Source organism: Sphaeramia orbicularis, chromosome 14 (assembly GCF_902148855.1).
Source record: "Sphaeramia orbicularis chromosome 14, fSphaOr1.1, whole genome shotgun sequence".
In the NCBI taxonomy this organism is placed as follows: Eukaryota; Metazoa; Chordata; class Actinopteri; order Kurtiformes; family Apogonidae; genus Sphaeramia; species Sphaeramia orbicularis.
The window spans coordinates 53088489-53112964 of record NC_043970.1 but is presented as its reverse complement, the minus strand read 5'-3'; the positions used below and the strand labels follow the sequence as shown (position 1 = coordinate 53112964).

Here is a 24476-nt window from a genome sequence, read left to right as displayed (position 1 = left end):
AAATGATAAAAGCTCCTGTGGTGGAAACGAGGCCATTACTACATTACAACTTATCAGTTTCAGTCCATGTCAAAAATGCAGCACGTTTCTTCATAAAGCTGTATTTGTTTTTTTTAAACATCTACACTTACCACTATGTCTTCTTTCTGGTTGTCAGAGGAAAGCAGGCTCCATTCAATATCGAGCGGCCCCGAGTCTTCAGGGCCCAAAGTGAATTGACAGTCCAGCTTCACACTCTGACCGCTGGCTTTCTCTATGGACGTCTGCCCTGTAGACGTGATCTCCAGCCCAGACACCAAACCTGCGCAGAAAAGAACCGAGAAAGGAGGTAAACATCAGCTCTGCAGTTTAACAGATGACATTAAACCCCAGTTAACATCAGTAGAATTGAGTTAACCCATTGAGTTACCATCATAACAGGCCGCCTAGACTTCTTTATGTTGATTTTGCAATGAAAGTATCCGAAAATGTCTCTTTTGCCAATTGTTTTGCAGCTTTTTTCAGGAGGAACTTAACTTTCAATATCTGACCATTAATTATCATGATTATATGATAATTGCTTAAAACAGTGTGTTACTGAAAAAAGTAAAAAACAGACTTGAATTTTTATATTTTGAAAAACAACCATAAATGTGCATAATGAAACTTCATGAGATTACAGAAATAAACTGTCAGTTATTTTGCATGTTTAATTTGCTCAGACATTTCTGTTTGTCTAGAGCATTCTGCTTTCATATTCCAGCATCTTATTTTTTGTTATTTCTAGTCATTTTTAGCCTGTGTGTGTGTGAATAAGCCCCACATTTCACTGCTCACACATTTATGATCTGCTTCTTTCTTGACAAAATACAGAAAAAAGGCAAAAAAACAAACAACAGCAAAACTTGAAAAAAACAAAAAAACAAACAAAAAAAAACTCAGCAAAACTCACTTGTAGAACACGCCAAAACATCATTATCACTATTATACAATTATTTACAAGAATTCACTGCAAAAACACCAGTAAAACTTTGCCAAAACGCTGTTAAAAGTAAAAAAAATCTTCCATGTCTCTCTCACCGACTGCACTATGCTGCTCTCTGCTCCGCCCACTTCTACTCCTCAAATGAATGCAATCAAAAGAACCCAATCTCAGCTTTCAGATGCTGTTTGAATTTTATCAAAAGTGCAAATGGTTCAGGAGTTACGGTAACTTGAATGGCAATGTATGCAAGACTGTCGCATCAGAGACACAATCGTCCATAAAGGGTTAAAGCACTGTGAACAATAAATAAAATATACAAGATGACAAATTCATAAGAGTTCGGAGCTTGGAGCTAAATCCACCATTACGACACATTTCTTCTTTGCAAACACGGCTGATGTTTGTAGTTCCACGCTGAACAGAAAAGGCTTCAGTCAGCTGTCAAACGTTTTGGCTCGGGGAACGCTTCCCTCTTATGCTCATAAAATAAATATCCTTGACTACATCAGGGAAGTACTTCTTAAAAGATGTATAATGTAAATCAGAGGGAAAAAAATGAGACTAATAAAGCAGCATGCAGTGTAAAAGGAGGAAAACTGTTGCCCGTCACAAAACTGGAGCAGATTTTTAAGCATTTATTCTTAGTACGAATAAACATAATTTTCTGGTGACATCAACTGGGTTAAGAATCTCCATTCAATAAGAGATTTAAGCTCCGGCAAGGAACACAGTCCATAGAGAATGGAGTTGTCACATGCTGCCTCGACACATTAAAATCCCTCTGACAGCCTGCCACCTTCCAGTCAGTGAGCGGGGGGGGGGACTGCTCTTAAAACAAAATATGAAACCACAATATGCTGCTCTTAAAAAACCGTGGAAATGTGCATCGTTTTCACACAAATGACAACAAACGTGGAACTGGATTTTCCTTCTGTATCCTTTTCATGTACATTTGCATCTTATTTAGTCGACAAATAAATCAATGTGCATAGAAAATTAACCCGTGGCCACACCTGAGTTAATGTAAAGGCTGTGTTTACAGGAAAATGCATCTATCTGTTAAGGTCTTTATGTGGATTCTTCATTATTATGATGCAAGATTTTCACAACACGATAGCTACCGCAGAAAATATCATCAGTTACAAAGACCCTTACTGGAAGGAAAAAGGGTTTTGCTTCAATAAAAAAAATAAAAAACACTCCCTTCCCAAGTCTCCCTTGTGAAAATAGATAAGACAGATGACAAAGCTGTACGCGTCTGGTTTGTTTCAGTTATATTTTGTTAAAGTCATGCTGCTGCATCAGTGTTTTATTGTTCTATTTATCACTTTTGAACATTTTAACAATTTAATCACTATAACTGTGGTTCTGACAATAAAAAATACCACCCTTTACATTGTTTTCGATGTGTTGAATACGGACTCAGATGGTACATGTTTCTGTTCCTTCTCACACCATTAAATGAGACAAAATTACTTTAAAACCTAAGAACTATCAGCTGGACACATCACCAGTTAATCGCCCGTTGGTAGCTGGGATGGAGTCCAGCGTCCCCATGACCCTCGAGGAATAAGCAGTTCAGAAAGTGAATAAATTAATAACTAAATATCAGAAATTACAATCAACAAAATGAGAATTAAATCATGACTTTGCATGTGCCTTTTTGTTAAGATACACTGTCCTTTTACATAATTTTCATCTTCATCTTGTGCAAAAATAACTGGTTTCATGAATTTTCCACTCAGAATGAAAAAAAAAAAGTTTAACCTTTAAAGAAACAGCCAGTTGATAGTCATGGTGACAGTTATCTGTATTAAAAAAAATAAATGTTTGTTATGGAAACAATATGTTAGCTCTACTTTTGTCATTTTCTCAGTCCTATTTGAGTAAATCTGATGATGGTGACTCCTGTTATTGTGACAGAAAAGCCCAGGTCCTGTCCTGAAGACCCTCGAGGCATGAAGAGTCCTCTATACAACACTATACAAAAGTCTTATTCCACCTTTACCTTAGTTGTTTTTTCAGGGCTGAAATTAGTCCTGCAACAATGAATCCGTTAAATTGATCCAAATCAATTCTTAAAAGAGTTGGGAACGAATTCGGCAGTTGATTCGTTGGGTCTTGCACACATTAGTATTGAGGAATGCCCAAATGCTGTGTAGTGTAATAGAGGTAAACACAGGGGAGCATGGCTGAGGCTTTGGATGCTGGGCCACATTTTTAAAGCTAGGTTTACATTATGTTCCTAGTGGCCATGGTAGCCCCATTTGCTCAAAACGTAGTGCACCGTTTATGTAACAAAACTTGAATATAGAGAAAAAAAATGGCCAAAATCCCACAGCGCACTACATTTTGGGCAAATGGGGCTGCCATGGCCACCGGGAATGAAATGTATACATAGCTTAACATAGCTTATGTGTCGTGATTACTTTAGCCCGCTAGCTAGTTAGACACCATCGTCGTAATAATAACGTTTTCATCCATCTCCGTTTATCAGGCCATCAGACTAACGTTACCTATCATTAACTGGAACTAATACATACAACGCTAGTTTGATAGCCTATAACCAGAGCTGGTTGAAGACTATAGCTTGCTGGTCTCTAGCCGTAACAAGTCTAGGCAGCGGGCTAGTGCTCGCTAACTACACCTGAAGCCATTGCGGGGATGTAATCATTAGTGACCTGTTTGCAGCCTATATTGCGTTGGGTTAAATACCGTTCTTTGAGAATTGAGTATTCTGTGTTTATCTGATGAATTGACTAGTTATTAAATAATCTGCACATTAATTAATTCTTAAAATGATCAATAGTTGCAGCCCTGGTTGAAATGATCACATATTTATATCTCACCCTCTTTTCTTAATATACAACAAAAAAATTCTGGAAATATGTGTAAAGCCTTAAAAGAAACACAAAAAATGTAACTAAATGGGTTGTAAAGGGTAAAGTCATTATATAGTATGACCTCCGACCCCATGACAAGACGCAGCACAAACAATTAGAAACATCTGACTTGAGTGGAATCAAACCTTTGTGTAAAACATTTTTTTTTTTTTTTTTTTAAATGCCAAAAATCTCATATTGTCTCAATAAAAGGGTTAAAGACATGTTACACTACATACACACTACACTATGGTTTATGTTAGCTGGTTTTTCCCTGAATCTTGTTGTTTTTCCTGCTGTGCATACTTCACATGTATCCAGATTGGATCTAAATACAGAAACAAATGCATATGTGGCCAAACCAATAAACAGAATGCTGGACCCAGACTTTTACACAGGACTGTACATCTCCAGGTCCAGGTCTCTGCTTCCTCTTGTGTCCGTCAGCTCCCTGAATGAAAATACGCGGCAGATGCGTGTCCACATATAGACACTGACGGTTTGGGTCACACCCACCATTGTGAAACTCTGAGCCTATAAGTACTTGAAAGCACAGCAGAGCTTTTTTCCTGGCTGCCGGTACTGCAGATGGTTGTTTCAGCCCACAGATTCTGACAGACGCCCTTGATGAGAGCGATCCATCGCCATCAGCAGAAACAAGACAAACAGGGAGCGGTATGGAGAGAGCCGAGATATGTGTCGATCACTGTCAGATCGGATACGGAGCTTGGCATCTGCATGACAGAAAGCTGCGTCAATTCATCAAGCACTTAAAGAAGCTTGGGCATTTTTCAAAGTTGCACAGAAAGGCGGAGAAAATTGCCTTCAGTGACAAAAAGAAAGTATTCAGCCGGAGCAGTTTATCAGAGCGACTGATGCTCTGACAGGTAATGAGGGACGCAGTCACATGTACCTGTTAAATCAATTGGCGACCTCTGAGGCCTCGGGCTGCGTTTGTTTAAATTACACTTCAGCCCAGTTCATGCAGCACTGCAGCGATGGGAAAAACACAAAGGCGGCGTCTCAGGCTACCGTCATCTGCGGGCTGATAGACCTGTTTGCCGTGATGCTGCCGGTGTCTCAGATGACACGAGAGTCAGAGCAGAACAATGAACATACGAGCCGATTTCATATTCAATCAACAGACCTGTTTAAACCAGTCAATCCTCACACTAAAGCTCAGCAGAGGAAGCCTGGCAATTTCATCCTTAAAAATGGAAAAACCTGGCACGCAATGTTTACTGCTGAAACATGCAGACGTCATAAAAGCGGTCCAGTATTATTAACAAGACGCCATAACCTTTAAAATTATGTCTTCATTCTGAGTAATAAATGCAAAGTGCTGCCTTTTTACGCTTCTTGTAGAGCCACTTCTGTGTGACACAAATGACACATGATAATGGAGTTCAGCCATTCGTCACTTTAACAAAAAGGCAATAGACTTTGGCTTGTAAACAGGGAGACCGAGCGATTATGTGACATTGTATTTGCAGCCAGTCGTATCATTAGGCCCGCTTCCATCCAGCTCATTTTAGCAGAATCAATTTGTGCAGAAAAAAACTAAGTGGAAATGTAAAAAATGTGAAAGAACTAAACTTGGGGAAAGTGGAAAAGTTGGTTTGTGAATAAATGGTAGATATGAAATGGTAAAATGTAAAGGTATGGGAAAAGATTATCAGAGTGGATCAAGAAAGTGTGACAAACAGTAATGATACGCTATTATATATGAGAGTCGGAGAAGGAAGAGGAAGAGGTTGAAACAATGATTAAGAGCTGAAACGAGAGCAGGAATTTTTTTTTTTTTTTTTTTTTACAAAATCATCTCCATTTACAGTTCAGGTCAAATGTTATATAAAATAAGACATTTAACTAAGCTTCATGAGCTTCAAGTCATGAATGTGAGGCAGACACCGTACTCAAATCAAATCATGAAGCCAGTGAATCTTCACACCTCTACTTATGATTCACTGCAGAAGGATTTTACTTAAGATTTGACTTTTAGAAACACATTCTAAGTGAAAGGGAGTTCTGTTAAGAATAGAGAACAAATGATACAACACAGGGAGATGCATCGAGAAAAGTTGCACATTTCAATTATTTATGGGGAATCGGATTTGAATCATGTCTTGGAGCCAGTGAACACCAGACTCTTAATATTTGGAGAACATTAGTTTGTGGAAATGAGCATATATTTGCATTTTCTTTAACCGAAATTTCCCTTAAAAATTGTTGCCGCATTTGAATGACAATCCACCCACTGACTAGTAATGAAACGAGGACGCAACTCATGTAAATTGCAAATATTGACTGGAAAGTGACGCAGGATGATGCATTTGTATAAAAAAAAAAGTTATTTTTGAATAAATAACTACCATGACTGATAAGTTATTGATGTGTCTTTTTTATAGTTATACTCATTTTACTTATTAATTCACTATGATTCTACTTTACGTCTTTGATTTCACAGTTAAAAACGAGTTTCGGGGATATAATGGTTTTACCCCAAAGGCCACCGGGGGACCTCCTTGGTGTTTTGGCGATAACTAGGACAGATTTGGTTGGGTTTCTTATCCCTTGATAACCAACATAGTGGACCCCTAGTAGAAGAATCCTATCGATTTCAGCTTCTCTATGAGCATTATAAGTCATTCAAATGAGGGCTCTTTAGTTAAAAATCAGTTTTTTGGACATAAATCAGGCAATAAAAGGCCGAATGACATGAAATTTGGTTCATATTGATCGCCTTACAAATGTCCATTTCCTCACTACCATCCAGAGTTCAAATGGGGTCATTTTCATTCACTAGGTGAAGTTTTGTGGGAAAAATTGGTTCTCTGACCATAATTCAGCCACTATCAGGTCCATGTAACTCAAACTGAGTTCATATCAATTGTCTAACAGTTATCTTGGATAGATTTACATTTAGCAGAGGACTGGGGGGATTTCGGGGATATACCCTTGGTGTCGGCCCCCAACAGCATAAGCCTTGTTTCTATTTTGGGGTTGCATTAACACAAAGATTTTTCATTCTTAGTGCAATATTATGACCTAAAGGATTGGTAATAATCAATAAAGCAATATAGCAATCAGTGTTTTTTTCAATATCAAGCAATGTAGGCAACGATGCAACAAGCAGAATAAACAGCAAATAATGACAACTTCAAAGTGTTTAAGAAGGAGATCTATGTCTAAAAACATTAAGCAATTTTAATTTGAGCAGAAAACCATGACTGATTTCATAAGAGTCAGTGTCAGAAGGAAATGATGCAGATTTAATACCAAACCCTGTGATTGATCGCAACACAAATGGCTGGAATCCTCCTCCTGCAACACAAACAAACTCCACTGGCATGTTTAGAAAGGCAGTGCCGAGTGTTAATCATTAACTCAGTGTGCATAGAGTTCTCTGAACAGAAATAATGTTACTGAGCTCAAAGTCTGAGCCTCAGTGAGAGAGAGCTCCATAAAATCACTGGCTGTGTGTGACCGTCAGTCTTTATTTAGAGTAATGGCACAGGAGCTGAGTAAACTGGCCTTCTCCTCAAAAGGTAATATAATGGGCTGATAAGGGGCACTATTATTACTGTCCAAGGGAAGGCATGAAAAATAGACTGGTAGTAAATACAGTCACGCATTCACACCCGTCGCAGACAAATGCTGCCGTTTGAGCCCAGTGTGTCTGTGTTTGCGTGGTTAAATTGTGTAGAAGTGGAGTCGGGCGATGGGGGGAGGATGAGCTAATTAAAAAGTCTGTCTTAATAATAATGATTGTGTCTCTCAGCGAGTGTTTCCTGACACAGCACATCCCAGCCCGGTTACTGGGAGGCCGGGAATGACCAGGAGGAATTTGGGGTGTCGACACCCCCCCCACCCCCCTCCCCGACAACCATTCAGTGCTCATCCACTCTCCCGCCACCCCCACCCTCTCTAACACACCCCTGATTGTGGAGTGCCAGTCCCCCAGGCCTCCAATTCTCTCCGGTCCTGCTGATTGTAAACCCCTGCCGCCCACCCGCCCCCTCCACCTTTGTCGGCATACAATGGGGAGCGAATCCTGTCTCCTGGCAACCAATCCCTCGGAGAGGGTTGCTGTGGCGCTCGAGAGTCGGCGTGAGAGGGAGTGAGAAAGAGGGAGAAAGACAGAGATGGAGGTGGAGAGAGAGTTGAGAGGGTGGAGACGGAATGGACATTACTGAAAGGGAAGTTACGTTACTTCACTAATTAAAGTGGGAAGTGGACGATCTGCACTTTGGTTCCCCGTGATTTATGATTTTAACAGCAGAAGATGTTAAATGTCATGGACTGATCTGATATTTATCAAAATCAAAATGTCAGGAAAACCACAGAGAGTTGAGTTAACCTGAAACTATTTAGAAATGACTTTCCAACACTTACGCCAGTCAATAAAACGTGGATACTTTGAAAAACCTATACTTTTTCTCTGTTTTCACAAGTCGCAAAAAACAAAGATTTAATATACTCCAGCTTGTGTATATAACCGACAGATTGTTAATCGATGGTGTCACACCCCATTTAGCTGATGTTTATTATGTGTTTGTGTAGTGAAGCTGCACCTGAAACATCATATCCAGGTGTATAAATCAGTGTATGACCTGAAACAGATGGAGGTCAACACCAATACCTTTGGGAAACGAACCGGACCGGACTTATGGACAAATCCACAAACAGAATACACCTCCATAACCACAACCAACACTTCGGGTAATGCAACTTTATAACTGAACTACACTTTCATGACAGATTAAAGCCTCTGCCTCTGATAGGCTACATCCAGTATTATCCAGTGTCCACAGGTTGGATAACAACAACTGTGGTTTGTCTCAGACTTAGGACACATTTGGAGTGTGCTTTGAGTTGTCGTGTGGACAGATACTTAGTAAAACAAAGGTCATGTGAACAGAAAACAGAGGAAGTACATGTCTGTTTAGAACAATACCTGCATTAATTAGGGTCAGGGCCTAATATGGGTTCCAGAGCTGGTTTTATTTTGTCACCAGCTGTCAGAGTAAAATACATAACAATGCAAACCCATTTTCTTCACTAAAAAGAAAAAGAACATTCTCTGGAATAAATACTGAGTTCACCAAAGCTGTGTGAAATGTAGAAGAGAGTTCTCGATCATAAAAGTAGTAATGTCAGACAAAAAGGCAAAAACATTACATTAAAGTTAGGATAGGAACAATTTAATAAGATGAAAACAACGTAAAATACACATCAAGATGCAGCTACACAAAAACAATATAAACGAAAACTATGCAAAACATGCAACAAGATGGGGACAAAATAAACAAAAATATGACGACATTGTTCCAAGATTCCAACAAAGTGCAATGATTCAACATTTTAAAAAGTTAAAATGTCAACATTATGATCATTGACGACAGAGACGAAACTAAGCTTTTGTTTCTCAAGCTGAAACCTATTAGGAACTAATGCTTTAGACAATAATCTCATCTTTAATAAGTCCTTTCTCAACCACATATGCAAATTACTTGTGGGTTAAGGCTTCTAAAATGAGACACCACCAACACTACATTCATGAATTAATATAATTATGATCATTATCTCAATGAAACATTATGCAAAGCACCAGTGAAACTGTTGATCACTTATTCAAAAGCACCAGGTGCCATCATTAAAGCAACGAATCAATGAAAAAAACCACAAACACTTGTAATTTCCTAAATCAACTAATAGATGGTCTAATTGACATTGTAGGTCTGTTCAGAAATTAAATTATCTTGGATGTATTTTAGCAGTTTATGTGTAACCGGTGGTGTCGGACTCTGCGTTGTGTGTTTTTTAAGGACAAGACCCGCATGTATAACTTTGGAGGCAGTCTCCGTTTATTGGTTTTCGGCTCCTGACAAAAGTGGCATACAACACAAAAACCTCCGGTCAGCGACCCCCATAAAACATACCCCTGTACAAACCAAATGATACAGAAATGTGTTTCAGCACATCATAATTACCTCATACAGTTTGAACTAGCCAGTCCATTTAAAAATTAAATTAGCAGAGGCTAAACCAAAAATTTTCTCCGACTGCACGGCTGCTTACCTCTCCCACAGAGATCCGGAACAAAAGGGAAGAGGTACTCTGGTTATAGCGGGCAGTGTCACACTGTAAATTACTCGTTGGGGAACAGACTCAAATTAAAAGTTCCACATAGTGAGTTGGAGGCCCATAATGTCAGGTATTAACTAAAAGAAATTAAAATAAAACTAGAAAAGCACTCGGAGAGCGCAGACCTCCGCCAAGGCTGATCAGTGGCCCCCCCCCCGTGGGCCCCCCCACCCCAGATCACCACCAAAATTTAATCATTTCTTCCTTATCCCATTTCCAACAAACCCTGAAAATTTCATCAAAATCTGTCCATAACTTTTTGAGTTATGTTGCACACTAACGGACAGACAAACAAACAAACAAACCCTGGCAAAAACATAACCTCCTTGGCGGAGGTAATGAACAGATTTTGTGTAATTATATATTATAATAAACAATACACAATATCCTCTACATACCCACACTGCTGTGAAATAATTGACCCTGTTGCATATGGACAAAGTCATACATCAGTTACATCAACACAAAGCCGGAAAAACGTTCCATCAATGACATAAATCCCAAAGAAAAGCATTGTACAAAGAGCACGTGTCATTTTTTATGAAATGCGTGAAGTGGATGGTGTTTATATCGACTTCATGGTGAGATTTGTCGGAGGTCTCATAGACAGACATGAGGTTAAGCTGTGTGGTTGAGGAGTAGCTTCAGCAGAGCAATAAAGCCCGAAACCAGGAGACAGTTTGACAACTAACCTTCCCTGACCCTTGTGCCAGCCAAGCTAAAGAGTCCTGATGGGAGCCTGAGAGGATCATAAGCCTCTTTCCCCGCCCTTTGACCTTAAAGAGCATCCTTGGGGGAGTAAAGTCTGAAAAGCCAAGTCTTACCATGGGGAGCTAAAGTCAGCAGCTATTTTTGGCAACAGTAACGAGGAGAAAGCTCAGCAAGGTGGGAGAGGTGAATGACACCGGGATTTATTTCTGTTTACCATTTTGGAGATTTGCATATCCTTGATGCAATTACCCTTGCATTTGGTCTGGTATAAGCCCCGGTGGTGGCGTCAGCTCTGGTTTAGCATTTCAGTCACATTTCAACTATTTCAATAAAGTAGCACCAGCCAGATGTACGCCCTGTGTGACAGATGGCACTAATCTATAGCGCTCTGTCATCAACGTAACAGCAAATGTTAATATTTTGGTTTAATTCTAATTGAGGAATACATGCATGTACTTACTCAAGCTTGGAAGAAAGACTGTTTCCAACCAAGTAAACAAAGCACAACAAAAGAAAAAAAAACAACACATTAGCGGCAGAGCTTTTGAAGAGTGCGGAACATTTTCCTGGACTGGCAATGATGGTGGAATAAACATTAGTGATTCATTATGATAAAATTGCAGTCTGGGGGCTGTGGAATGAGCAAATTAAACAGCCCAGACGCTCTCCCCCATCATAAACAGCCCAGCCAATCCCCTGTGACTGCGCTGAAGAACATCAATTATTTCGGGCACTGTGGAGGATAACTTCATAACTTGGTTCCGGTTAAAAAAGAGGCTCGGCGCCCCTGCAGGAGCTCCAAGCCCGGAGAGTGAGTTTGGTTTATTTAATGTAGCAGGAGGGTGGGATTGTTGAACCACAGGGATCGCAGTGTAATGCAGCCTGAAAGCGCTACGTGTCTCACGGAGCCGCCATCAATTCCCACTGAGTATGACCCAAAGGCTGTTTTGACATAATTGAACATTAAGTGATGAAGGGGTGACGAATGACAGGCGTTTTACTTGGCCGCCGGAGCATTTGACAGCTTTTAGACGAGCCCTTGGGGAATATGTTTATATGCTATCGCAGTGAATATCCACAAAGGCCAATTGCTATGATGTATGCCCACAATAATGCTGTTTCAATTATCTCTGGGTTTGGTAATGATGCCATTTTCCACAAAAAAAAAAAAAATATTGCTGCCACATATGTTAAACAATTAGATTAGAAATAGGGCTGTGGGATGTGATGGTATTTACAGTTTGATGATGGAAAAATGTATTTAGTGTCATATTATACTTAATTCTCTATTGTTCATTTCACTATGGTGCAGAGTTATTTTTCATCATTCTCTGAAAATATTACCAATGTTTAAATTTCAATGTTTATTTTAGAGATGTGGTGACAGACAGGTTTATTAACCAACAGTAAAATGATACATGAGTCACAAATGGAGCAGCATCAATAAAGCCTTAGTCAACCATTACGTTAGTAGTGAGGTTTTGTTTTTGTTTTTTTCCACTTTTCTACATTACAATACAGAATTTTTACCATGTTTTAATTGTGAAATCTGTACTTTTATACTGTTTTGTATCTTTTGTAAAATTTGCGGTTTGTAGCCTGTTGTAGTAAACTTTTCAACTTTCAACTCACTTTATAAGTAGAAGCTAAATATAACTCTAAAATGATTTGATAAAGTAAATACTTCCAATTAAAAAGCAGAAAAAGAAGCGGCACCAATTTACAGTCAGGAAACTGGGTTGTTGCACTTGACTCATCCTGATGTGGCGGAAAACAGTTTGTAAGGTGTTTCCTATATGCCTATTTCTAATATTTTATTTATGAACATTATATATTCTCACATGCTTAATTGAAAAATCATCAAAGTTCTGGGAAAAAGACAAAAATGAAGAAATATGAAGAATTGCATTTTATTCATCATGTTATAAGAAATACAAATTTCCATATGGTTATTTAAGACTGCTTCAGATTATGTGCTATATAGGGCTGTCAAAATTAACGCATTAACACGGATTAATCCATCATCTTCATCATGACTAATTAATTTTAATGCAATTAACCCATCTGCAGCACAGAATGACTCTGAACGTCTCTGCCAACGCACTTAAGGCAGTTTGTCCAAGTAGAGTTACTGTTGCACATGAACAAATGGGCAGTTGATCTGGTAGTGACAGGCAGCAGAACCAACCTGTGGCACGTAGACTCAAAGATCTCAAAAAACTACAATTATGTTAGTTAAATGGATCATTGTTCCAAAATTTTCCATTATTGTTCCACCGGAAGAGTAACTTTGCGGACTCCTGGATAACGTCTACGTGCTTGCAAAGTACACAATCGGTGTCTCTTTATCTACTCAGATGCCCAGTGAAGTTTGAAGGGCTTGGATAAAAACCCAAACTGCCAGGAGATGGGGGTTCACTTATATGGTAAAAGACTAACCATTTGAAGTTGGTGTTGGAGAAACACAACAAGAGAATGAAGAAAAATTCACCAAAAAGCAAGGTTGAGATTTAAAAAGTTAAAACAATAGCTTCGTTTATTGCTTCAGGCAAAAGTTAAAAAAAGAATCCAGCATCAAACACACATTTCATTACAGAGAGAAAAAGCAAAAAAGCCCACCCAAATAAGAGTTTCCTTCATTACTTTTTAGAGTCTTTAGTGACTGTTGGAGACTCCCATTATTCAATGACGTCATTTGTCGTAGGCTTATTATTGGTTAATCATAGTTACTGGGTAGAACATGTCAGTCACTCCATAAGCTAATTCTAAGAAAAGCACATGCTTTTGCATGTGCACTGCTTTTGTCTTAGCACCTGCACTGTTAGGCTAGCATGTCTTGACACAAAAATCCCCTAGTTCGTATTCTGGTTTTTCTGCTCTATGCTCTCTTTACCACAACTATTTTCTAAAGCTATAAAATTAGATATTTTAGGTTGAATAGCTGGCAGGTGTGAGTTCAATCAAAACCACACACACACACACACAAATCACACCTGACTGTTCAGTACCTCTTAAAATAAAAATACAAGATACAGTTGGAAAATATAACTCAGAATATAACTTAAGACTTGCAAAAAATAAAAAGACTCTTCAAGCAAAACAACTTTGTAATGTAAAGATTAAGCAGACAACTAATAACGTTACTTTTCCTCTCCTTCTCCATTTTGGTTCATGGAGTATGATTTATGATGTTCATCCAACATTTTCTTTAGAGACAAATTTAAAGTTACACATTCGACTCCCATTTAATATGATCCGTATCACAAACCCATAAAAATGTAAGACGCTAAACAGCACGTTGGCCCTCTGGATGGAAATACGAGGACAAAAAAAATCCCAAGACGGAACAGTCAATCAACAAAGTATTATACACACTCTGCAGGAAGGAGTTTTGTTTTTAGCTTTTTCATCTTTCTTTTCTTTCACTTCCAGCTTAAAATACCACATTAACGCGAAGCATACGTTAGTCGGGGATTCTGCTAGCACTACGGCTAACGCGTCACCCAGCTTGCAACAAACACATTAAGTGCATATATATTCCCTTCTTTCTTGGGTCTGTTTCTTCATGCAAAATGAGAGGGGATTAATAGATTAAAAATTAATGATATTTAATCATGATTAATCAAAATTAATCCATAGCAACCCTGTGATTAATCTGATTAAAACTTTCAATCGTTTGACAGTGCTAGTGCTACATGATACGTATTATCTGGACATGAAATGACCTACATCAGTTTTATCGTCCAGCTATATATGAAACTGGATAAAAACAGTAAAACTATGAAAAGTTTGATGATACAGACATTACAGGAGGGAAGGAGGCAGAGCAGGAAGGGTAGAGGAAGGACAAATTCATAGCGACATGGTCTTTAATGGTCGGCGGAGTGTCTTCATCACTGGGACTCTCTCGTCACAGCCCTGGGAAGAGTACTTTTTATTTATAGAATTCATTACCATTTTACAAGGGCCAGGATAGTGGGTTTAAGCAGCTGCCGCTCATCTTAACCTCCCTGTCTTCATGAATTGTCTTAGAGCCCGACATAAACCCCCAGCACCAAACCCACCTCCATTCTTCCCTCAACCCCCGATCCCTGTGAATTTATCTGAAGCACCCTGAAGAAGCAGATAAGAAGGGCCAGCCTCCACGGCGTCTCTCAGACCTGCGGAGACTCACATAACTGACCTGTGTCCTTCAGGATTCACTGAGGCCCAGGGAAGGGGGGGGTTGGGGACAATGGGGGGGGTAGCTGTGCTCTACAGCTGATAGGAGAGACGCCAGACCGAGAAACACTACCGATATGTGCTGATAACATCCTCCTGGGAAACAACCGCGAATGTGCCAATATTGCCATGTGAGAAGGAAATGAAAACGGAAATTACACGGAGGCAGAGAAACATGTAGGTGTTTAGAACGAGGCATCTCACAGATCTAGTGGGTGGTCTCATCTAGAAAATAAAATACTGAGACAACCCCCCCACCCCACCCAAAAAAAGTCTATATGTACACTGACCACAGTTCTTAATCTGCATATCTGTCTGCATTTGGTAACAATCAAACAGCAGTATCTTTTCTATGTCATTTTCACAAATAGAACCACAAAAAACAGGCCAGAGAGCAGCAGTTCATTACAGTTAATGATAACTAAAGCTAAACTTAAACTGAACAAAGTAAAACTAGGAAAGAAAATCATGTCCACTGACTCAAGCAAAAGTAGGAACAAATTTAGAGAAAAAACTAACAATGCAACGTGTGAACATAATTGCATGCAAAATTGGATGTGTTTTAGTTTTACAGTATTTCAAGCTTTTGGTTCAGCTCTGGGGGCTAATTACTGAGCGCTACCAGGGATTCAGCAACATTACTGGTTTATGGTGAACAAGAATAAAACTGCCTTTAAAATCATTCCACCTTTTGTTTTAGCTTTTACAAATCAAGGTTTTCCACATAAAACCTGAAAACCTAAAACTGTAGGATTGTGGAGGATTTAAATGAGGCCAAGATGAATCAACACTTGAGAATTTGTATGATCATACATCTAACTACAATGACATTAAAAGCCAAATTCAAAGACTAATAAAAGTAAGAAGTAAAAATTTCTACATTTCTATAAAAAAATTTACCATCTCTGACCACACCCATCCTAAGTGATATAAGGAACAATGCATAACTGGTTTATTCATTTCAGCATTTGAACTTTCTTTTCCCTGAGATCCCCATCAATGCTTATTAAACAGCTCAGAATTCCCATATTAATAACAGAACTAGAGCTACAATCGATTAATCGATTAGACACTTGAAGTGAATGCAAAAATTCACAATTCGATTAATCGACTCAAATTGACTGAAGGGAGATATTCTATTGCAGTTTTCCTGAATTGAAGCTTCTTTGTGTGTCACAATAAGTGTCCGTGTGAAACACAACAGTGGAACCAATGTTTAACAGCAGAGAAATGAAGGAAACAAAGCTTTGATTCAGGAGAATTGTGGTTGAATGATTTTTTTTTTTAATCACTTTAAGTCGATTAATCGGTTGCAGCTCTAAACAGAACACCAGCTTCTCTACAGGTGTTTTGTCCATGTTTTTCTGTAGGACCTGAAGATCCACTATTGTCTAAATAAATAATAAGTAAAACCAATTTGAATATTTTGATAGAACATAAATCAACTCAGGATTGGATATGACTGATAAAAGGAAATGACTCAAACAAGTGGTTATTAGAGCTCTGAGTCTGTTTACCATCAACCAGAAACATCAAATCCACATGTCTCAGTGGGGTTCATTCATAGGGTGGGGGTCTGTCCTGACACAGGGAGGCAGCCAAGCCACTGACTATCCTATCCCCCATCCCCCAAAACAAATAAAGTGTCTGATACAGACCAGACCCCTGTTGGCGCCCCAGCCCGGGCCTTTGTCCGGGCCCCGGGGCACAACGCCAACAGTGATCAGGAGGCAGCATCGCTGATCAAACACTGGGACACAAGTGCAGCAGAGTGCAGCTACTTCATTCAGACCATTCATAGACTCGCACAGAGGGGTCTTTAACTGGGAGAGGGTCCGACGTGTTGGAGACCTGACACCCACAATGTGGTTTTTAGAGAACATACTAACTTGAAGGCACATTTGCATCGCAGGAGACAAGCAAAGTGTGTGAGGATACAGAAGCGAACAAAGGTTTCTGCTGCCGGTGCCTCATTATGTCACAGAAATGAACACACAAGTAGTCGGCTTAGAGCAGCAGAGCGTGAATATCATGCAAGAATATTCCCCTTGAAACACAGAGCTAAATTAGGGATTAGAGGCCTTTTGTGGAGCTCTGAATAATTCTGCTTTCCAGCATCATTAGTGATGGAATTTTAGGGAAACTCTGGGTCTCCTCAGGAGGGGAAGAATTTCAGTTTTCTGGAATTTTAGGAGCCCTGAAATGTCATCTGCACAGTCTGAGGTCAATGTTTCATCATAACAGTCACAGCAGAAAAACCTTCATTAACTTGTTTTTTGGTTTAGTCTTTTGCTGTCACTTTAGGTTATAAAACTAAACTAGAATTAGTTTAGTTTTTATTTAATTTTACTTTTTGTTCTTCTCAAGCCTTTATTTACAGATAACACTTGCCCTTATTATCCACAATTGCATGAAAAATTGCAATACAACTGTATATGTTGATATTGTGTCTTTATGCATACAGAGTTTATATGTATGTAGAGTTGCTTATTTTACTTTCCTTAGGATTTATATGTTATGTTGTATTTATAATTCACTAGAGACAACACCTACCACTTAAGAATTCCTTGTATGTGTTTACATACATGGTAAATTAAGATGATTCTAATTCTGATTATTTGTAAAAGGATGAAATAATGCATAACATGAGGCATGAAGAAAACCACTGTTTATTAAAATGATCCAATATTGAGCCTTTTATGAACCACAAACGCAGTGTGACCATTGGAAGAGCTCAGTAATGAGAATCTGGAGCTAAGTGGAAAGCAAAACTTTACTCTAAAATGAAAGCAAAGTTGATTTTATCTGCTGTTCTGTTTAGTTTTGTTGCTAGTTTTATCTCTGTTGAACAAAACAATCTGCACAAACACTTGTAAATGTGAACTGTGAGAAGGAACAGGTCCAGTTTTTGTCTTTCCTGGTAGTAACGCTGCCTCCTGAAACCAGCTGAAACCAATCACAAGACACTAACAGCTCTGGCATGTTGGCCCACTCATCTAAAGATTCGTACATCAAGTGTGTGTGAATGTTCAGTGTCACATGTCTGTACTCCTGTAGAAAAGAGAAAGAAAAAAAGTGCTGAAGAGCAAAATTCAGCATACACACAGAAAAAAGCATGTTAAGTCAACACCCCAGGTAAAGAGTTTAGTGGATCGGTGCCAAAAAGCTAAAAGGATTAAACTGTGAGTCCAGGCTGCAGACAGTTCAGAGGTAAAAAACATCCAGAATCCAGAGTCAAGTGCCTCCCTGTGAATTCCTGGTGCCTCCCTCGCTCCTTCACACCGAGCACGGCCTATTTCCCAACTTAACATTGATGTCGTAAATAACTAAGACATGATTTGGTTGCCTTGGTTACAGCAGATTTTCCCAGGTTTTGTGGAGTATACAGAAGTCCACCCTCCTGCAGATTAACATACTAACAAAGCCTATGCTGCACTCAGATTTTACCGAGTACTGTGCTGTGCAGGAGCGAACGTTTGCTTGTCAGTTGGACTGGCTGGGAGGCAGTCAATGAGTCTGCCTTGCTCATGCTGTTTCCCCTGAGTCCTGGTCTAAAATTAGGTCCCCTGCCTGTGGGACATAGCATAATGGTGGTCTCCTGGACAGAAAATACACAGTCCTATATGTGTTTTATGCCCTGAGTTTGCTGTCAAAGGCTGCACGACTAACACGGCGCATTACTTTTGAAAGGATATTCAATTGCTGCTGAAAGCTCCCTGAGGTCACAGGCAAAGTGGGATATTGACAAAGTACTTTGTAATAACTGCTAAAACATCAATTCCTTTTCAAATGCTTTTATAACATCCCTTCGGTGTAAAGCCTCTCATCCTGTCCACGGCACTCCCCACCAGGCAGAATGAGGTCTTTGTCGAAGTGTAACAACACAGACAGCCCTTCCTGTCCTCTACAGCAGGACATCAAGATAAGACTGTTGCTAAAAGATAACAAGGTGGATAATCCTTTTTTTTTTTCTCTCTCTCTTTTCACAGGCAGTGAAACAGGCCTGATGTTATGAGGCCGGAGTCTCTTCTTCACTTGGAGCTTCTTGAAAGCAGGTGGAGTAAATGCACCTGAGCGTCGAGCCTTGTAGGAAGCCACCGGCGAACACTGTCACTAGTTGTTAGAGCTTAGCGAAGGCCGCCGGGTTTATTCATGCCTCCAGCTCACACTCTCAGCCCAGACATGAGGAGAAGGCTCACAACCACCACTCTGCTTTACATACAACGCAACTGATATAAAGCGATTGGGAAAGCGAGCGTTAAAAATAACTCCACCAACCAACTCAAAAGAAGCACTCCTACCATTCTGGTCATGACACAGTATGACGGTATACATTCTCTACGTTGTTGCTCTTTTACTGCATATGAGATGAGGCTTGTCAGACCCGTGAAGAAGAGCCGAGAGTCTGGACAGTAGAGATAAATGCAGTAAGCCCATTAAAGACGCAGAGCTTAGATTCGAGGGGATTTTGGGTTCTAGGAAAACTGTCCTGCGCTACATGAGCGAATAGTTTGTTATTCTCACCCTGATAGTCTTCATTTGTTAATTAGATCCATCCATACAACCCAAGCATCTGTAAAAGCATCTCTGAGAGCTGCTCCGTTTGTGCCCAGTGGCGAACTGGACACACGCCCTTGGAAAACATTAAGCTCAGTGTGCATCGACATATGTTGTTCCCACATTAAATTGGACCTCAGAGCATGAAATTGCTTCTGAATCAAAGGGCAGTGGCTGTGCTGCTTCGTAATTGAACATAGTCGAGTAAAGCTGGGGTTACGGATGCAGGAGCAGTCCAAACATTCACATTAAAAGCAACTGCAAACACAACATCTAATTTCAGTTTCTAATGAAGACATTTGCAAGTAAATGAAAACTGACTTTCCTTTAAGCAGAGGTTTCCAGAAGCTTTTACTAATGAAAACAGCTTTAAAACAATGTCTGGGATACACCACAAAACTCTCCACTCACTGACTAGATAAAAAACAGTAATGCTCTGGAAATAAAATCATACTTCTGAGATTCAAAATGAGCTGATCTGAGGTGCTCTTGGGATACAAACACATTTAACATAGAAACACAGGAAAATTCCACTATTAAATAGCCTGTATTCTCTTGGCACGACTATTAAACTCAAACAAACTCACACGTGTTTCAGCATAAAACACTTGTTTAGACTCCCTGATAAAGACATTTTCGCTGTTCTAAAAACACACAGTACCTTAGGGTTTTCGCAGGTTTTAAGGCTATATGAATGTTTTGCCCGTATTATCATTAGATGACGGAAAATGGTGCAAATATCAGAAACAAAGAAAGTGAGTTTAACAGTTGAAGACATCAGCAGAGTCATAATTAACAAAGTGTCTGTCCACAGTACTGTGGGACAAACTTTCTTATTTGTCTATTACCTCAGAGCCAATCAGCGCCCTGGTTCTATCCTGTGTAGACTGGTAACCTGTCACCCTGCTGACACAGTACTGTAGACAGACCCATCACACATGCCATGGGCCTATCCGGGTACAGGAAAAGGACAGGGGTCCAGGTACTGGATCTTTTGCAGATTCTAAAAGTTTTGTGTCCATACATGTATAGTTTCAAGAAATATCTGCATCCAGGTGATAACAGGAAAACTGAGTTAAAAGATGTAATATGTATGCCACACCTATATGTGGCACTGTACACAAACAACATAATACAATAGAATACACTGAAATCCCAGAAGAATGCAGTGAGCATGTGCATGAGGCCCTTCTTCTTCAGCGTACCGAGTTCAAACATAAACACAAGAAGAAGATGGCAGGTTTTGTTGTGGTAGTGCTAATAAACTTAGCAGCGCCTGCAGCACAAACACAACTCTGTAACCCCCTGTTGTTGTTGTTGTTGTTGTTATCTTTTCCATAAAGTGGTATTTTGCCTATCCATACGGCAACGCCAGGGCGGCGTTGGGGGCTGGGACCCATTCCCTAAAAATACCATTTCAGGGCACCAACAACACCGGTGTCATGTGGATGAAAGGCCAAAACGATATTAATTTTTTACGGACTGACATACTTTGGTTGTCATGTGTACAGGCGTATATCACCACATATACCACCATAGTACTGTGGCAACAAGAGGTTAATGAGTTCATGTAGTGACACTCCTATTTTCGGGGGCATTTTGCCGGGGGCCGGGTTTACTTTCTATGTGCTAGCGTTAGGGTTAGGGTATAACTGGATTATGACACAGCACCAACAACACACCAGTGACACATGACGTAACCCTGCCCCCAGGCGAAATGCCCTAAAATATAGGAGTCCTTCATGTAACAGTATCTATGATTGACTCTGTGGCAACAAAATGTCGTTATTGCTTATCGTCACAGTAGAAATACTAACATTTGATTGGCTCTGTGGCAATAGATAAACTGATATTTCGTGCCACAGAACTGTGGCCATTGCCTTTAATTAATACCTGAGAGGAGAAACAAACGCAATAGATGTTAGAAGCACAAGAACTACCTTACTTTGAACTAGTCTATAAATCCAACACAAAGCAGGTTATTTCACATTTAGCATAATTCAGGAACTCTGCTATTATCATCAGACTCCACAAGGTAATTTTACTAGTGAATGTGAAGTGGATGAACAAGCACTTCTGTCTAAAACTCACCATATATTGACCCAAATTTTCTTATTCACACTGAGAATATTGAACATTTTTATGTGTATCCAGAGGATTTACAAATGTATGCAGTTGCAGCCAATTCATTTGTTGTACAAGTCAAAGTTGATTTAGTTCATCAGACAATAAACCGTTTCAAGGATGCTTTAACCTGATAAATATTACTTGAGCATCCCTGCTCTGATGACATCTAAACCAGTCTAAACACAGACAAACACAGCTAAAGAAGCATCCTACATCGGTCCAACACGTATGCTATCTCAGAGAAAGTGACTGAAGCACAGTATGACATGACCATTATGATATAGTACATGATAAACCCTGTTAGATCAAAAACCTTGACAGTGACTCGGGGTGGGTGCATGTAAAGATTTCGGTCTAATAGCATCGATATCTGCTCCTTCAGTGCAGGTCATCTGTTGTTGAATCATTAGGGAAGTGTATGGCCAAACAAAACCCACACATCCGTTCGTCAAAGTCTTTAAGCTCCCTCGATGCCACCACATATGCTAATGGATAATTAGTAAGTGTTACATACTTCTAAGCTGATAAGTTGCCGCTGACATCGAAGGCAGTCATCGGCTCGTTTTATGTGCGAGTTTTGTTTCCACGGATCATTAATCTACAACTCAAGCTGTTGAGTTGTGTTACAGCCCTCACTCTGTTGCTGATAAATCATCTCCTAGCTTTCATCAGATAAATGTCCTGTCTCCAAAGGATTAAATGTGGAGCGACGCTTTGAGAGAGGAGTTTGGTGCCGTGAGTGCCAGAAAGACTGGAGAAGGGATGGGGCTTTACTATTCTCCTCCCAATTATCGGCCACTCAAAGAAAGCCGGCCAGGCAGCTCTGTGTGTGCACATGAATTATGCATGGGCTCCATTAAGACACTTAACAGCTGGTTCCTCAGGAACTTACCAGTGAGAACTACAGACCTGGTTGGCCCTTTGTGGCTGCTTATTAAAACAGCAGCACTAGTGATTAAGGTTTGTGGTAATGTGTGTTCTGACCATCATAAACCAGCCAGTCACAGAGCTATTTTCAGAGCAATCTCATCTCTCTGGAGGCCGAGTGGGCCAGCTGCCGATTTCCTCACATGGCGGCGAGATGCACTACGGTAATTAAATATCTGTTGTGGCTTACTGACCTTGCAGAGGTTCGCGCGCTGAGCCTTTTCCATACTGAACTCTAACAGATGTCCCTGTCATCATACCTATAGATCCCACAATAGATCCAACAAACAGTAATAACGTGGCTGCAGGACGATGAGGAAAGAGCATTTTAATAAACGTTAATAGAAAAAAAGGTGAGGCAGCAGACGGCCGCGGTGGTTTTAGAAACCGGGTTATTAAAGACGGTAAATAAATATGGTGAATGTTATCAAACGACAAAAGAATGGTCATTTGGAGTGCTCTAAATCCAAAACAAAACCACTGTCCTTTAACTTATCAGGCTTAAGCGCATCCCCCTAAGTCAAACTAATGTCAAATCAATGTGGAGACCTTCACAACTAAGGAAATGACTTCTCATCTAATGGTTATGGTTGGCGTCTAGTGGACGTTTTTAGCAAGCTTTTGGAATCTTTCCCTGCTCTAGGCTTTTTAAAAAAAATTGCACACAGATGCATTGATGACACTGACTCACACTTTTTTATCAGTCTTCCTCAGACTTCAGTTAAATGTAGTAACAATTCAATTATTTAAACAGATTCACAATTCTCAGCCAATTATCGTCCAATTTTCACTTTCACAGCACCAACTCCTCAAAAAATATAGGAAAACCCCGACTACATGGCGTCTTTCTAAAAATAATCTTTTGACAGGGTACCTGCAGGTTTGATGACGCTGAATTTCTGCCTTTTTAAGACATAAATAACAGCCCATCAGGCCTCAGTTATTACACAACTCACTCAAAAGTACACTAAAATACACAAAAGATACACTGAAATACACAAAAAATACATTGAAATGCACAAAAAAATACACTACAATGCACAAAAAACATACAACAAATATTCTAAAATACACAAAAAAATACACTAAAAATAAATAGATAAATAACAGTCCAGCAGCTAACATTACATTTCCATTTGTCCACCCATGAATGACTGTTGGAGGCTCCACTCATTCCCATCTCTGTTAAAATAAAATGTAGATAAATTGATGAACACTAATTAAACATTTGACTGATTCTGTACAAAGATTTCCCAAAAAATATATAGCTTCATCATCTATTGTGTCTGTGGGATATAAGACTTTTTTAAGAATCTACGAATACCCTTTTTGAGTATTAATAAAATATTCCCAGGCAAATGGCAAATTTACTTATTTATGGGAGTGGAAAGAGTGGGCCACCTCAGTGTAAGAGACACAAAAAGTGGGTGTACAACAAAACCACAGCCTCAAGAGCTGACCGTAACCTTAAATCACCAGCTGATCAACTGAAAAAGCATACCATTAGATGCTTTATGAAGGTGAAATGTACTGCAGAGCAGTAGTAATGGAGTGCATTAGTTGTAGCTGTGTGTACCTAATAAACTGGCAATAAACTGAGTGTGCGTCTATTCTCTTTTACTACAATGACCCGGTTCCCCCATGGGAAAGCGTTTCATGCATCCAATCTAATCTCATGTAATGCTCTTTTATGAAACAAAGTGTTTCCTCTCATTCATGGTGCCAAAGGAGATTAGTGACACTTTAGAAAGCTACAGCTTGCATACACAATTTCCACTCATGCCTCCACCTGCAAAAACACCAACAGGATCCAACGTTATCAGTCACGATGAAATCTCAAGTTCAATTTCCCAGCGTCACAACAATAGTTATCCTGACTGGCTTCTCGTTTCACAGTCATCCTTCTTATAGATGTCACGGAATCTCACATTTTAAGGATT

General features: G+C 39.6%; 1 protein-coding gene across 1 annotated transcript in view; it reads right to left on the bottom strand.

Moving 5' to 3' along the window:
• The window catches only part of LOC115433560 (coxsackievirus and adenovirus receptor homolog), a 64314-nt gene that overhangs the window by 27902 nt on the left and 11936 nt on the right, over window positions 1-24476 (bottom strand). The window contains exon 2 of the mRNA XM_030155033.1: window positions 132-301. Coding sequence (XP_030010893.1) covers window positions 132-301 — 170 coding nt within the window. The remainder of the gene's footprint in view (window positions 1-131; window positions 302-24476) is intronic.